Source organism: Durio zibethinus, chromosome 24 (genome assembly GCF_047325235.1).
Source record: "Durio zibethinus cultivar Kanyao isolate XHJ-2024 chromosome 24, ASM4732523v1, whole genome shotgun sequence".
Classification (NCBI taxonomy): Eukaryota; Viridiplantae; Streptophyta; class Magnoliopsida; order Malvales; family Malvaceae; genus Durio; species Durio zibethinus.
In genome coordinates this window covers 5,580,556-5,597,444 of record NC_143185.1, presented here as the reverse complement: position 1 = coordinate 5,597,444, position 16,889 = coordinate 5,580,556, and the positions used below count along the sequence as shown (strand labels likewise).

Genomic DNA, 16,889 nt, shown 5'->3' with positions numbered 1-16,889 from the left:
CTTTGTGGTTCTTGGTTGGGTTATTTGCTCAGGTTTTAACTGGCAAAAGACGGCAGATGATTGGACTAATTGGAAGCGGCGCATGGGAATTTGCGGAGGAATTGGTATTCAGGCTGAAAAAAGTTGAGAATCATGGTGGGATTGAGAGCAAGAGCACCTTAAATACACAAATATACAAGGAAGGGTCCCTGAGATTATTGTTGCGCTTCGCTTCTTTGACTATCAATATAGGATTGTCTACCACCTTCATTTAGCTCATCACAGTAGAAGTTAGCTGCTTTAATTAACAACAGTCATAATTTGTTCAAATTCAAAATAAAAATTGCTTTTAACGACAAGAAAATTTAATCTAATCCATAATCCAATTTTTTGATTTGTCACTTTACATCTAAATTATCATACATTAAGATCGAATAAAAATCATATAAAAAAATAAAAATAATATAATTTAAAATTTTATAAAATTTTTATATTAATTTAAAGAAAAAATATTTTTATATATTTTATGTTTATACCAACAAAAATACATAATTTATATATAAAACATCGTATAAATTTGATTATTTCATTGGCCAATTCAACTTTAGATGCAAGATTCATTACTCTGTCTTCAAGCAAATCAGACTTATAATATTTACTTCATATGGCATTGAAATTTTTAAGATTTTTGTATTTGAAATCTCTTATCTAAAAAGAAAAATGACTTTGAATTTTTTATTTCAGAGGTAGGAATAAAGTCCTATATTTTTCTTTGGGCACATTCAAAGTCTTTTGTGTGTCCAGCAATCAGGTATGAGTAGTTTTGTCCTTCTAACTCCAAAGTGCAATCTCTCTCAAACTCCAGTTCCAAACACTAGTCTGCTTACTGCTTTGTGCTGTGCTCTTGTTTCCCAAACAAAAAGAAAAAGAAATCTAGTCCTCCATTTGTTAAAAACAAAAGAAAGAATTAAAGACACCAAAAAGCAAAAGCACTAACAAATAAAATTTTATTATCTTGAACTTTGTCATCACCATTCTTTTCTTCTTCTCAGGGCAACTTCTTGCCTTTGCCTTTGCCCCACCCTTCACTCAAAGCATCTCTTTTCCACCCATAGATAAAAGGGTTTTAAAACAAAGAAAAACAAATGATGATAGCAAATTTGGTTTCCTTTGTTGCTATTCCTACTGCAGTTGCTGGTGCTACCCAAAAAACCAAAGGAAAAAAGCCCAGAAAACCCAACGTTGTTAGTGAAGAAGAAGAAGTTAGTGGATCGGGTTCATGGCGAGCTCGAGCGGGACGAAGAGCCATCTGCCTCGGGCGCCTTCAAGGAGGATGACTAGGGCTCAAACTATGATGGTGGATATTCCCAATGAGGATAACAGCACAGCGGATAGTGAGCTGGTCCCTTCCAGCTTGGCTTCCATTGCCCCTATTCTACGTGCCGCCAATGAAATCGAATGGGATAACCCAAGAGTCGCTTATCTCTGTAATTCATTCCCTTTCTCTTCCTCTTTTTTTTTTTTTTAAATTTTTTTTTTTATTTTCATATGCATTTTGGATTTACAATTGATACACTGAGAACAAGAAGTACATGTTTATTATTGTGATCCTTGTATATGTTTTTGTTCAATTAGGCCGTTTTCATGCATTTGAGAAGGCTCACAAAATGGATCCAACTTCGAGTGGACGTGGTGTTCGCCAGTTTAAGACTTATCTGTTGCATAGACTTGAGAGGGTACACTTTAACACTTATTTGTTGCTTTGATAATTTTAAGCATTTTGTTAATACAGTTGTTCTGTAACCCCTCATGCTGTAGCAATAATAATAATAATAATAATAATAATAATAATAATAATAATAATAATAATAATAATAATAATAATAATACACCTTTTATCTAAATGCTCTAGCAATTAAGGAGCAAGTTGAGGAGACAATCTCCCTGATTATATATGTTGCTACTGAACTTTGATGTTTCTCCCGATTTCTTCTATCTTTTCTTCTCTGCATCACCAATGAGGATACGTGATATAATCAAAGTATGACTTGTTTCATAGTGAGGAAAGGAAATGATATGGGGTTGAGTCTTCCATTCATAAGATTTGCATCACTTTCTTGGGGAACTTTTTTGGGGATGTCTTATGACTCTATATCATTTCTCATTTTTTTGGGTACAGGAGTCTATATCATTTCTCAGCTTTGACCATTTCTCCATATAACTCTTAATAGAAATTTAGGGATAATTTTTACTTCATCATTGGTTTCAAATCATAACATTATTATGACATTGCTTTCTTTACTTCTACTAGTTATTGGTTTGCTTTCTCAGCAAAGTTCATGAATTTATTGGCTAGATTTCATGATATATTCTTTAGATTTCTTTTTGGTACATGTGATATTGGGCTACACAATGGCAGGTAGCCCCCATCCATTCCATAATCCCATCACACCTATCCCGAGATTCAAACTCGAGACTTCCAAGATGGGGTCTTATGCTCTAACTGTTGGGCGTCCCTTAGGGACATATTCTTTAGAAATTTTATAGTTCATTATATAGACTAAGATCTTTTTCTATTTCAAAAGTTCCAAAATTAAGAGCAAATAAAATTTTCTGTCTTTCAGGAGGAAGAAGAGACAGTACCTAAACTTGCGAAAAACGATCCAAGAGAAATTCAGTTGTATTATCAGCAGTTTTATTTGAAAAATATTGCAGAGGGCCAATATACAAAGAAACCGTGAGATCTTTATTTCACTTCAAAATGTTGTTTTAGCTAGGCATGTTATTCATTTTGTATTAGTCTTTTGATTTTTGCTTGCTCTTGAAGGGAGGAGATGGCTAAAATTATTCAGATTGCTTCAGTGTTGTATGATGTGCTGAGGACAGTGGTGCCTGCTGTGAGAGTTGACGAGGAGGTTTGATTTGTATATTCTTGGTGTTCATGTACAAAGCTTTGAAGGGCATGTTTCATGCCAAATATACTCAAAAGGTTTACTTTTAAGTTATTTGGTTATTCCAGACTGAGAGATATGCTAAAGAAGTTGAGAAGAAAAAGGAGCAATTTGAACACTATAACATTCTTCCACTATATGCTGTTGGGGTTAAACCAGCTATTATGGAACTTCCTGAGGTTGTATATGTGCATAATATATAAATTTATGTTACTTGCTTATTTGGATAGTCTTTTTATTGTCTAATTTCACCATGTCTATGTTCTCCCACAAACTGCAGATTAAAGCAGTACTTCATTCTATACGAAATGTGGAAGGTCTCCCTATGCCCTGGGTTCATATGCCATCCAATGCTTCTGATGATAAACCTCAAGAGAGGGTTAAACAAGTAAATGATATACTTGATTGGCTTTCTTTCCTCTTTGGATTTCAGGTAATACCTTGAATTACTAATTATATTGCACTTATCTTTCACAACTTTATGTGCCGTTGGTTCTTGGCCATTTGTAAAGCTGTCTGTGTATGTTGAACCTATACTCCTTTTATGTCTAACAAGAATCAAACTTCAATTTGGATCTCCCAAGGAGGACTTGCTATTTCCAACAGGCCATACATACTTCAGATTTTATTTTTCATTTGTTTAAAACTTTTTCTGATCAAGATGAAAAGTATCAAGCTTTATGAAGTGATTGAAAGTAGTTATAATTATGAGATTAGGGGAACAAAAACTGGAAGAACAGATGATTTGAGTGAATGAAAAGCTTGAATTAATTCTGTTTAAGTAAGTTGTAGCTTATTATCTTGATCAAATTTTAATCTAAAGTTAAAACTAGCTTATCAGCTTAATAGGATTTAATCCTAATCTAAGATTACAAGTAACTTATCTACCTGTTCTAATGCTACAACTTATCTAATCATTCAGAGCTTTATGCAGCTAAGACTTTACTCGAAGTCAAGGATAATGAGATGACTAAGTAACATAATTCCACAAAAATTAGAAACTACAACAGTGAATGGTCCAAACTTCCTGAAAAATTTGCACCTTGGTTTTTTCCCTTTGATAAACCTTCCAGTAAAATATTGGTAATCATGGAAACTTAACTTGTGGAAGGAAAGAGTTTTCATTTTTTATTTTTTTTAAGCCATGGCATCTTATATAAATTCTATCTCAAAGGATTTTAAGAAAACTAATAAGGCCCTGAACCTTTTTGTTGTCAAGTTTGGTCCATTTTTATGTGCTTATCGAACAAATTTTTTGAGATTTGAACAACTTTTCCTGTATAGTTTAGTCTATCAATAGAATATAATGGTAGGATATATCCTAGTATTTCTAAAGCTATAATATTTCTTAACCCTGAGGTCGTAGGTTCAAGTCCCACTATGTGTTGGGTCAGTTCAACTTTTTGTTGGATTTGTCTAGTTATGTTTTAGTTTGTTGGTTGATTATTCAGTGATTTCTTATATATGGATGTAATACTTGATTTTGATTATAACTTCTCTTGTACTTGTAAATTAAATCCTAATCTAAGATTACAACTAGCTTATCTTATTAAAAGGATTAAATCCTAATATAAGATTACAACTAACTTATCTAATTATTTTAAGATTATAACTAACTTATCTAATCAGTCAAAACTTTATGTAGCTAAGACATAGTCTAAGACATGGATAATGAGATGACTAAATCACAAGATTCCATGCAAACTAGAAACTATAATAGTGAATGGCCCAAACTTCCTGAACAATTTGCACCTAGATTTCATTTTTCCCCTTTGATAAACAGTCCAGTAAACCTGTGAAAGAATGAGCTTACATTTCTTTTATTTTTTTTAAGCCATGGCATCTTATATAAATTCTTTCACAATCGATTTTAAGAAAACTAATATGGCCTTGAACCTTTTTGTTGTAGAGTTTGGCCCATTTTATGTGCTTAACCAAAAAATTCTTGAGATTTGAACAACTTTTCCTGTATAATTTACTCTATCTATACAATATATCTGCAGAACATACCTATTTTTTCTAAAGCTAGAATATTTCTTAAGCCTTCTCTGATCAGTTACAAAATTTTTTAACAAACTTCTAATAATCATAGTTAGGAATGTACCAAGATACTATACTTCAATTAGTTTTATGCATCCAACTCCATGTATCTGGTTGGCTCCAGAAGTTGAAATAAATTTTAGTAAAGATTCTTTCTTTCAAGTTGCTTAGCTATAATCATGAAAAATCAGTTTCTCTGACTAATATCATTTATAATTTTTATTTTGGAATTTGAAGAAAGGAAATGTAGCAAATCAAAGAGAGCACTTGATACTATTGCTTGCCAATATTGATGTTAGGAAGAAAGAGAAATTTGAAGATTACATTGCGGTAAATCTTATTCCCTTGAGATTCTTTATGCTTATTTGACTTTTCTACTTTAGTATCAGACTTCAGTTTCATCTTTGTGTTATCATTTGTTCAAAACTGACTAGAAGTTTACTACAGCTGAATGATAACACTATACAAAGGTTGATGGATAGGATTTTCAAGAATTATCGTTCATGGTGCAACTATTTGCGTTGTAAGACACACTTGAGGTAAGTCAAATTGTTATTGCAGATCATCAACTACGTAACTGTAATAAGCAAAACTGAAACCATTTTCATCTCTTATAGCACGAGTTGAACACCTTACATAGGGTGCATATTTTATTGTTTACTTTGCAGGTTTCAACGAAATTGTGATAGACAACAGCTGGAGCTTATCTATATTTCTCTTTATCTCCTTATCTGGGGTGAAGCTTCAAATATCCGATTCATGCCTGAATGCATTAGCTACATATTCCATAATGTAAGTTTTTTTCTTTACATTTTAATGAAGCATTGCCCATGTTAAAATTTATTATAAGTAGATGTTGCTAGTTTTTCATTTATACCTATAACATTTTCTCTCTTACATGTGACCCAAACTAGATGTCTTTTTTTTTTTTTTGATCTTGTCAATTTGTCTTCATTAAGAATCATTGTATTCTTATTGTTGCTCATCTTTAAGTTCTTGCGAACTTCTTCTTGGAATAGGATTGGTAGCATTAATTTATCAAACCCTATAATTAATAATTAATTTTATACATGTCATTTTTATTCATCTGTCCGACTAATTAAGTTGATGGTGGCCTATGCATCATTAATTGTAAAATTCAGAGACTGTGTGGGGAGCTAATAAGAAGGATGGAGTAACTGTGTTGGTTTGTTAAGTAGTAAACAGTAATCTGGAAGAGCAAAATCTAACTGACTAGTATATAAGTAATTGTGAAAAAACTAAAAAATAAAACAGTGTGGAAAACTAAGATTAAAACTGAATGTATATTGAAAAACTTCTCTTAAGAATTATACAAGCACCTTAGGTTTATATACAACTAATTAGAGGGTAAACTAGGAAACTAAATCTTCCTAAAATTGATCCTATAATTGAGGGATTGTCTATCTTAATTTTCTGTCCTTAATTCTAGGGATACAAATATAAATACATGGATTACAAGATTACAACCAGCTGAAACTAAGTGTTTTCCCACACTCTCCCTTAAACTGGTGAATAGGTGTTTTCCATTCCTAGCTTCGAAATAATTTCCTAAAATGTTGCATTGTTGAGACTTTTAGTCAACAAATCTGTAAGTTGATGCTTGGTTGATATATATGGTGTACAAATCAACCTACTGTCTAGTTTCTCCTTTATGAAGTGTCAATCTACTTTAATGTGTTTTGTTTCGTCACGTTGCATAGGATTGTGTGCAATGCTTATTGCAGACTTGTTATCACAATAGAGTCTCATTGGTCCATCCCACTTGATCTTCAAGTCTTCTAGGATAATTTTTAATCATAGCAGTTCATAAATTCCTTGAGCTATTGTTCTAAACTTTGCTTCATCACTTGATCTTGCCACCACATTTTGTTTTTTACTCCTCCAAGTCATAAAATTACCACATAAGAAAGTGCAGTAGCCTAAGGTGAATCTTCTATCAATTATTGAACTTGCATAATTAGCATTTGTATATGCCTCTATAACTAGCCTTGAATTTCTTTTGAATAGGATACCTCTCCCAGTATTGGCCTTTAAATAGTGTAATACATGGTAGACAGCTTGTAGATGCACTTCTTTAGGACTATGCACAAACTGACTTAACACACTCAAAGCATATGCTATATGAGGCCTAGTATGTGAGAGATAAATGAGTCTTCCAACTAATCTCTGGTACATCTCTCTATCTACAGCAACATCTTCATTAGCTTTTCCATGTTTATGATTAGGATCTATAGGGGTATTTGTAGGTTTACATGCTAGCTTCCTAGTTTCCTTCAAAAGATCCATCACATATTTCTATTGTTAGATGAAAATATCATATCGTGAGTGAGCTACTTCAATTCCTAGGAAGTACTTCAATCTCCCTAACTCTTTATCTCAAATTCTCTAGCTAAACACTATTTTAGAGATTCTCTCTCTTTTTCATCATCTCCGGTTACAATTATATCAACATACACTAATACAAATTGGGACTCTTCTTGAATTTGAGTTCTTGATAAACAATGTGTGATCTCCTTGACTCTGCTTATATCTCATTGCTAGCATCACTTTGGCAAATCTCTCGAACCAAGTCCTAGGAGATTGTTTAAGGCTCTATAAAGCCTTTTTCAGCTTGCATACTTTGTTTGCTTCTAGGTGACCTCCAAATCCCGATAGAACTTTCATATATATATGTATATATATCTTATTCCAAATCACCATGTAGAAAAGCATTATTTACATCAAATTGTTAAAGCTGCCAATTGTAATTTGCAGCCAAGGATAACAAAATCCTAACTGTATTTATCTTGGCAACTAGAGCAAAAGTTTCTTGATAATCCACTTCATAAGTTTGAGTATAGCCCTTAGTCACCAACCTGGCCTTATACCTTTCAACAGTACCATCCGCCTTGTATTTTACAGTGAAAACCCATTTATACCCAATTGGATTTTTTTCCTTTAGGCAACTCTATTAGTTCCCATGTCTTATTTTTCTCTAAGGCCTCCATTTTTATTTTTATGGCTTGCCTCCATTTCTCTCTAGATAATGCCTCAGATAATGTAGTTGGAATAGAAATAGTATTTAGGCTCACAAGAAAATTTTGTGGGATGGTGAGAATTTTTCAAATGACACAAAATTAGAGATTGGGTGTAGTGGATGCTTAGTACATTCTCTGGTTCCTTTCCTAATGGCAATAGGCAGTTTATAATCACTAGTTTTAGTTTTAGGAGATTCATGATTATTTTGAGAAATACAGTTAGAGATTGTAGTTACCTCATTTCCAGAGTTATGATTAGGTTCTTGGATTTGCACCGGTTTAGGAGCTGGAACTTTCCTTCTTGAGTACACTTGTAATTCCTATATAGAGTCAAGAACAATATTATCCTTTATCATAGCTTCTGTGTTTGGAATGGGTTTAGACTCAAATTCAAAGTTTGACTTAGACTCAGAAGAAATAGGTTTAGACTCATGAGAATTAATGGGTGAAAATTTGGGGAGGAGGACAAGTCAAGCAAAAGAAGTCTTTATCCTTATCTTCCATGAATGAAGTCTCCCCCTGAAGATAAGGTTGAGTAAAAAATGATGTACTTTCTTCAAAAATGATATCTACAGTCATATAGAATTTTTTGGTAAGAGAAAGATAATGGTTATACCCTTTCTAAGATGATGAATACCCCACAAAAATACACTTAACTGCTCTAGGATCTAACTTCCCCATATTATGACTGTAAATATGAACAAATGATGTACAACCAAATATCCTAGGTGTGAGGTTGTTTGTGGTATTGAAGTTGGGATAGAATTGTGAGAGTCATTCCATAGGAGTTTTAAATCCCAAAACCCTTAAAGGTAACCTATTTATAATGTGTGGTAGTGAAAATAGCTTCCCCCAGTAGGATTTGGGTACGTTTGCTTGAAAAAGTAAGGCTCAGGTTGTGACTAGTAAATGACTGTTTTTCCTCTTTGCCACTCCATTCTGCTGTGGAGTATTAACGCAAGATGACTCATGGATAATCCTTTTTTTTGGGAAATAGGTAGATAAACTCTGGTTGAAATAGTTTCTTGCATTATTAGACCTAAATCTCTTGATTTTCATTCCAAATTGATTTTGAATCATGTTTTGGAAGCTTAAAAACACACTATTCACATCTAATTTGGATTTGAGTAAAAATATCCAAGAGACTCTAGTACAATCATTTACGAAAGAAACAAATTACCTTCCACCAGAAATATTAGGAATTGTAGAGGGATCCCATATGTCGTTATGAATCAAGTAAAAAGGAGTAGAACTTCTTTTGTTACTAATTGGAAAAGACATGCGTCTATGCTTTGTAAGTTCACAAACATTACAATGAAAATTTTCAACATTTAATCCTTTGAACAAAAAGGAAACATGTTTTTCAAAGTTCCAAAAGAAGGTTGTCCAAGACGAAATTGATAAAGCCAAATTGTTTTTATTGGGAGATTTTTCAGAAATAAATGACAAAGGTAAATTAATTTTGATATTACTTATGTTGTTTGACATCTCAAGATAATATAGACCATCCTTTTTCTTAGCAAGTCCAATCCTTTTCCTTGAACTTTGATCTTGAAATTCACAATAGGAGGGATAAAAAGTCACTTTGCAGTTCATGTCTCTAGTAAGTTTTTGTATAGATATCAGATTAGTAGACAATTATGGAACATGAACATTTTAAAGAATAAACGACGGATTACTTTGAACATCTCTTAATCCCACCATTGTAGTAAGTGAACCCTCTGCAACAACAATTTTCTTATGACCAGGACATAAGGTAGATGTGCTAAACTTCTGTGAGGAATGTGTTATATGGTCTGTGACTCTTGAGTCAATGAACTCAGGCTTAACCAAGACATTTGATCCATGAGAATCAGAATTGAACTAGAGACCTTACCCAAGGAACATACCTAGTAGGCTTTTCAAGGTTTTCAATAGGCTTCTCAATTTCTCAATCTTTTCTCTGTCCAACTCACCTTGTTCCTGAGATTTTTGTAGTATTTCGGTGATTTTACAAGTTGATACTTCCTTAAATCGAGTGTTAGCAATAACAGATTTTGTTATCTTTGACATTTTTATCTTTCTTTAAACTGAAACAAGTCTTAACAAATAAGATATAACTAGAAATGACTCTTAGTAATGAAGGTTAAAGAAGGGAAAAATAAGATGGCTATGAAGTCCTTAATAGGGTTTGGCAATGAAGGCCCAAAATAGAAGTCAGTGATGAAGGCTGAAAATTTTGCTTCCTAGGAAAAGCCTAAAGTTATGATACCATATGAAAAAACTAAAAAATAAAATTGTGTGAAAATCTAAGAGTAAAGCTGAATATATATTGAAAAACATCTCTTAAGAATTATACAAGTACCTTAGGTTTATATACAACTAATTAGAGGGTAAACTAAGAAACTAAATCTTTCTAAAATTGATCCTATAATTGAGGGATTGTCTATCCTAATTTTTTGTCCTTAATTCTAAGGATACAAATATAAATATACAGATTACAAAATTACAACTAGCTGTAACTAAGTGTTTTCCCACAGTAATGTCTATTAATCCCCTCCAAACCCAAAGTCTCAATAAACCAGGTCTAATCTTTATAGTTTCCATTTTATAAAGATGAGTCAACAGTTTGACCTAAATTTCTAGGGGCAACTATAACAAGATAAAATTTAGAAAGTTGGTATTTTTATCTAATTAGTTTTCACATAAATCATCCTTGTTGTAGGGTGAACAAAATGATGTATTGTTAAATTAGCATAGTTAATCAGCAATTTTGGTTGCCAAATAACTGCTGCTAACCACTTTTAAGGAAAATGGAAATGAACACTGATGCATCCATTCTAGTGAAAATTTTTAGCTTATAATTATGGCACTCACCTGATTAGATTAATTATGGAAGACAAAAAGTGATTCACAGAGTGCGGAATAGTGCACAAAGGAATTTGCTCCGATCAAATGAATGATGTTTCCAGAAACTACTATTTGACATTAAAGTTTGGCTTTGCACTTATAGCCAATTGGTTCTAGGTTGGGTGTCTTTAAAGTTTAATGAGGTATTAGGGCTCAAGTTGTTTTTTGTTCTGGTTGTGATTTTCTATTTGTTGTTTCTTACCTCATTTATTGTCAGTGCTAAGCCTTTTCGTTTCAATTGTTAGTATTTGCCCAACATAAGGGGAAGTGTTAAGTGGTATATTGGTTAAGTTTTGGGGTTTGTTGTGGCTTTAGATTCAGGTTGGGACTTGAACCTTTACACTTGTTATCAATTGTTGTTAGGTCGGATCCTTTTAATGACCTAATCAATTATTTAATATTTACTAATTATATAACTGTTAAGCAAAATATTTTATACTTCCACCTTTTTCCTGTCATTTTTCCTTGTTAGAACAATCTTGGATCTTGTTTAATTGGTGAAGCAACAATTGAGTCTGACAATCAACATTGGACATCTTTATTATTAACAAAAACAATGTATCATACTGATATGATTATGATGAATTGTCCTCATGCTTGATATGTGGTTAGCTTCTTCCACTAAGGGAAGCTTCCTGAATTACATTTCTAATTTTCTCCTCCTCTATTGTGCATGCTTTAAAGCTTCTGGATAGTTTTAATCTATCTTCTTTTCTCATTGTATAAGATGGCAAATGAGGTTTACGGAGTTCTATTTGGCAATGTATATCGTGTGAGTGGGGAGACATATCAAACTGTACCAGATGATGAATCATTTTTAAGGGATGTTATATCCCCTATCTATGCAGTCCTCCTAAAGGTAATTATTATTTTGTCATACCTCCATACTTTTCTGCTCTCTTTATTTACAGTTTTCTAGCTGAAAGTTGATTTTACTTAACTAAAGGAAGTCAAGAGAAACAAAGGAGGCAAGGCAAGCCACTCAAAATGGAGAAACTATGATGACCTAAATGAGTACTTTTGGTGAGTTTCTTAGATAGTGAAGGATGTTTTCTAAATAAAGTCGGATAAATAGATAAAGCCTTCACTTTTCTAGGTCTGGGAAGTGTTTTCAGTTGAAGTGGCCAATGGACTTGAAATCAGATTTTTTTGTGCATTCAGATGAACCGCTACCTGCAAATGAGGCACGTATTTGCAAATCTTTTTGGCAATCTTTGTTAAAAGATTTGGTTAGAGCATCGATATTCTTTTTCCTCTATAATATATATATTTTTATCTTTTTCTTTTCAATAAAACAAATGCTACTGGGTTTAACAATTATCTTATAATTGAAATGATGTACTTAGTTTGCTCAAATTAGAAATACTGAGCAGGAATAAGACCAGAAGGAAGACATATAAATAAATGAAGGGGACATATGGTAAAGAGAAAGAGATAATCCTTGAGACAGACAAATTACCTACTTTCTCTTTTATTATTTTGCTTTACCTATTTTGCTTCTTTTGCAACCCTAACATTGAACACTCAAACATTAGTGCCTTTTTCTTTTGAAATCTCCTTTATTTCTGGGTTCAGCAAGTGTGCTACATATATATATATATATATTTGGCAATCAACAGAAAATGTGCTACAGGTGTTTGATATTAGGTTAAAGGAGGCTATTGGAATGACTGTCTCTGTTCTCATAATTATTTAGCTGAAGGCAAACAAATTCTGGACTTCATTATTCTTAGTAACAGATGCCATGTTTATTTATTTGTTTTTTTGAGCTAGAATTGCCTTATTTATTGAGAATGCTTTGGGTCATGTCCATTCGGTCTCCTATTGTGCCTTGTGCTTGGGAGCTTTGACAGGCGGGCAAAATGAATCAAAACATTTACAAAAATTTTATAAATAGTACATGCGATTCCTAGCATTAAGTTCTTTTGTCTCTTTTCCCCTTAACTACCCCCCAAAAATTCCTGTTGTCTTTTAGAAGGTATGTCTGCCACCTTTGCTGATATAGGATAAAAAATTGTATGCGTCGCTTATTGGAAACTCTTGCTGCTACTTATAGTGAATCAGGTTTAGCTACTCTTTGGATCACTTTTTAAGGGGTTTATTTATTTATTTTCATGTAGAGGTCAAGAAATTGTTGTATTAGACTCTTGGAATATGTATGACAAATCTGCCTATACAGCTTGAAGTTGTTGGCTTGGATTTTATGAGAATAAGGGATTTAGAATTAACATTAATGAGTTTTGATGGCAAGTATGGCGAGAAATCACAAGATTAATTTCTGAGATTCTGAGACAGCAATCAAAAAGTGAAGCGTGGGTTTGCAGTGTATTGATTCAAGTCTTTGGTTGTGAAGATACTGGAGGCGGTGGTAAAAATAAAATTCCCAAAACAATGAGGGAGAGAGAGAGAAATCATCAACTTATAATACTATTAATTCAAAGACTACCAGTATGCACAGTAAATGTAAGGACCTTGAAAACTAGACTTGTCCAGATAACCAAGATACATAATTCATAGAATTTACTTAAAACTAAAATTGGTAGTGACATAAAAGTCAGAAAAGAACGCACACCCTTAATTCATGATAGTATCACCCTTATATTTTGGTTTAATCTTGTAATATTCTTTTTGAGAACTTAAGATTTGAATGATTTGGTATGGCCATTCCCCCATTGCTCCTCCCCCTCACCCCCCCCCCCCCACAAAAAAAAAAAAAAAAGAATTGTGCGCTGCTTCCCCCAAGAAACTTAAGATTCCTGTGACTGCATAATTCTTTTTGTCTTGCTTATGGAACCTTGAACATAATTGTCTATTCAGGTTACCCCTTTGGGTTTTCACATTCAACACTTGCCATCTATTATTGAATTTACCTCTTTCATCTTTCCAAAGATCTAAATTGATGCTCTTTATCTGCTTATAGAGACATAATGAAGTCACTGTTGGGAAGGGAAAGCCTAAAACTAATTTTGTTGAAGCCCGAACATTTTGGCACCTTTACAGAAGTTTTGACCGAATGTGGATATTCTTTATAATGGCTTTTCAGGTGCCTTTCTGCATGCACTTTTTGTTTCTTACTATTTTTCTGAAAGAATTTACTCCATCATTATATTGTGGTATTCAGGCTATGCTAATTGTTGCATGGAATTCTGGATCTCTTCTTGGCTTTTTTGATGAAGATGTGTTCAGAAGTGTGTTGACTATTTTCATTACTGCTGCGTTTCTCAATTTTCTGCAAGGTACTAGGGTTGTTCTCGGCTAGTTGAGTTTCTTTTTTCATATGAATATTTGGTTATTAGAAGTGCGGAAAAACTAAGAAATAAAACTGTGTGAAAACTAAGAGTAAAATTGAATGTATATTGAAAAACTGCTCATAAAGAATTATACAAGCACCTTAGGTTTTTATACAAGTAACTAGTGGGTAAATTAGGAAACTAAATCTTCCTACTTATCCTGTAATTGAGGGATTGTTTATCTTAATTTTTTGTCCTTAATTCTAGGAATACAAATATTTAATTCTAGAGATACAAATATAAATATACAGATTACAATCAGCTGTAAATAACTGTTTTTCCACACTCTCCCTAAAGCTGATAAATAGGTGTTTTCCATTCCCAGCTGGGAAATAATTTTTTGAAATGTTGCATTGCTGAAACCTTTAGTTAACACATTTGCAAGTTGATCCTCGGTTGATACATGCGGTGTACAAATCAACCCACTGTCTAGTTTCCCTTTATGAAATGCCGATCTACTTCAATGTGTTTTATTCTGTCATGTTGCATAGGATTGTATGCAATGCTTATTCCAGACTTGTTTCTACAGTAGAGTCTTATTGATCCATCCCACTTGATCTTCAAGTCTTCTAGGATAATCTCTAATCATAGTAGTTCACAAATTCCTTGAGCCATTGCTTTGAACTCTGCTTCAGCACTTGATCTTTCTACCACATTCTGTTGTTTACTCTAAGTCACAAGATTACCACCTAGGAAAGTGGAGTAACCTTAGGTGGATCTTTTATCAGTTACTGAACCTGCATAATCAGCATCTGTATATGCCTTTAAAGCTAGCCCTGAATTTCTTTTGAATACGATACCTCTCCCAAGATTGGCCTTCAAATAGTGCAATACACGTTAGACAGCCTATAGGTGCACTTTTTTAGGACTATGCATAAATTGACTTATCACACCCATAGCATATATCAGGTCTAGTATGTGAGAGATAAATGAGTCTTTCAACTAATTTTTGGTACATCTCTCTATCTACAGCAACATCTTCATCAGCTTCTCCAAGTTTATGATAACGGTATTTGCAGATTTACATGCGAGCTTCCCAGTTTCCTTCAAAAGATCCATCACATATTTCTATTATGAGATGAAAATATCATGCCGTGAGTGATCTACTTCAATTCCTAGGAAGTACTTCAATCTCCCCAGCTCTTTTATCTCAAATTCTCTAGCCAAACACTGTTTTAGAGATTCTCTCTCTTTTTCATCATCTTCGGTTACAATTATATCATCAACATATACTAATAGAACTGTGACTCTCATTGAATCAGAGTGCTTAATAAACGATGTGTGATTTCTTTGACTCTGCTTATATCTCATTACTGGCATCACTTTGGCAAATCTCCTGAACCAAGCCCTAAGAAATTGTTTAAGGTCAGATAAAGCCTTTTTCAGCTTGCATACTTTGTTTGCTTCTAGATGACCTCCAAATCCCGGTGGAACCTTCTTATATATTTCCTCTTCTAAATCTCCATGTAGAAAAGCATTCTTACATTAAATTGTTGATGCTGCCAATTGTAATTTGCGGTCAATGATAACAAAATCCTAACTGTATTCATCTTGGCAATTAGAGCAAAAATTTCCTGATAATCCACTCCATAAGTTTGAGTGTAGCCTTTAGCCACCAACTTGGTTTTATACTTTTCAACAATACCATCTGTCTTGTATTTTACAGTGAGAATCCTTTTACACCAAATTTTTTCCTTCAGGCAACTTTACCAATTCCCATGTCTTATTTTTCTCGAAGGCCTCCATTTCTATTTTCATGGCTTGCCTCTATTTCTCACTGGATAATGCCTCAAATAATGTACTTGGAATAGAAATAGTGTTTAGGCTTACAAGGAAATTTTTGTGGGATGGTGAGAGTTTTTTTAATGATACAAAATTAGAGATTGGGTATAGTGGATGCTTAGTACATTTTTTGGTTCCTTTCCTAATGGCAATAAGCAGATCATAATCACTAATTATAGTTTTAGGAGATTCAAGCTCATTTTAAGAAGCAGAGTCAAAGACTATAGTTACCTCATTTCCAAAGTTAGGATCAGGTTCTTAGACTTGTACTGGTTCAGGATCTGGAACTTTCCTTCTTGAGTACACCTGTAATTCCTTTATAGAATCAAGAACAATATTATCCTTTGACACATTTTCTGTGTTTGGAATGGATTTAGACTCAAATTTAGTGTTTGACTTGGACTAAAAAGAAACGGTTTTGACTCAAAAGAAGTAATGGGTGAAAATGTTGAAGAGGAAGGCAAATCAAGCAAAAAGAAATCTTTATCCTTATCTTCCATGAATGAAGTCTCCCCCTAAAGATAAGGTTGAGTAAAAAATGGTGTACTTTCTTAAAAAGTGACATTTGCAGACACAGAATTTTTTGGTAGGAGGATGATAGCATTTATACCCTTTCTGAGTTGATGAATACCTCACAAAAATGCACTTAATTGCTCTAGGATCCTACTTCCTCCTATTATGACTGTGAACATGAACAAATAATGTACAACCAAATATCCTAGGTGTGAGGCTGTTTGTGGTAGGAGGATGATAGCATTTATACCCTTTCTGAGTTGATGAATACCTCACAAAAATGCACTTAATTGCTCTAGGATCCAACTTCCTCCTATTATGACTGTGAACATGAACAAATAATGTACAACCAAATATCCTAGGTTTGAGGCTGTTTGTGGTATTAAAGTTGGGATAGAATTTGTGAG

At 33.3% G+C, this 16,889-nt stretch overlaps 1 protein-coding gene across 4 annotated transcripts in view; it reads left to right on the top strand.

Moving 5' to 3' along the window:
* The first annotated feature begins 775 nt into the window (after positions 1 to 775).
* Positions 776 to 16,889, top strand: part of LOC111316770 (callose synthase 7-like) — a 29,841-nt gene continuing 13,727 nt past the window's right edge. For 3 of the 4 annotated variants that reach the window (XM_022918893.2, XM_089753881.1, XM_089753880.1), the window contains exons 1-14: positions 776 to 1,466; positions 1,615 to 1,715; positions 2,604 to 2,716; positions 2,807 to 2,894; positions 2,999 to 3,109; positions 3,211 to 3,363; positions 5,208 to 5,300; positions 5,418 to 5,509; positions 5,639 to 5,762; positions 11,625 to 11,756; positions 11,844 to 11,920; positions 11,994 to 12,081; positions 13,818 to 13,940; positions 14,019 to 14,133. In XM_022918893.2, coding sequence (XP_022774628.2) covers positions 1,259 to 1,466; positions 1,615 to 1,715; positions 2,604 to 2,716; positions 2,807 to 2,894; positions 2,999 to 3,109; positions 3,211 to 3,363; positions 5,208 to 5,300; positions 5,418 to 5,509; positions 5,639 to 5,762; positions 11,625 to 11,756; positions 11,844 to 11,920; positions 11,994 to 12,081; positions 13,818 to 13,940; positions 14,019 to 14,133 — 1,618 coding nt within the window. In that variant the 5' untranslated portion in view covers positions 776 to 1,258. The remainder of the gene's footprint in view (positions 1,467 to 1,614; positions 1,716 to 2,603; positions 2,717 to 2,806; positions 2,895 to 2,998; positions 3,110 to 3,210; positions 3,364 to 5,207; positions 5,301 to 5,417; positions 5,510 to 5,638; positions 5,763 to 11,624; positions 11,757 to 11,843; positions 11,921 to 11,993; positions 12,082 to 13,817; positions 13,941 to 14,018; positions 14,134 to 16,889) is intronic. The other variant, XM_089753882.1, reaches the window with a different exon arrangement.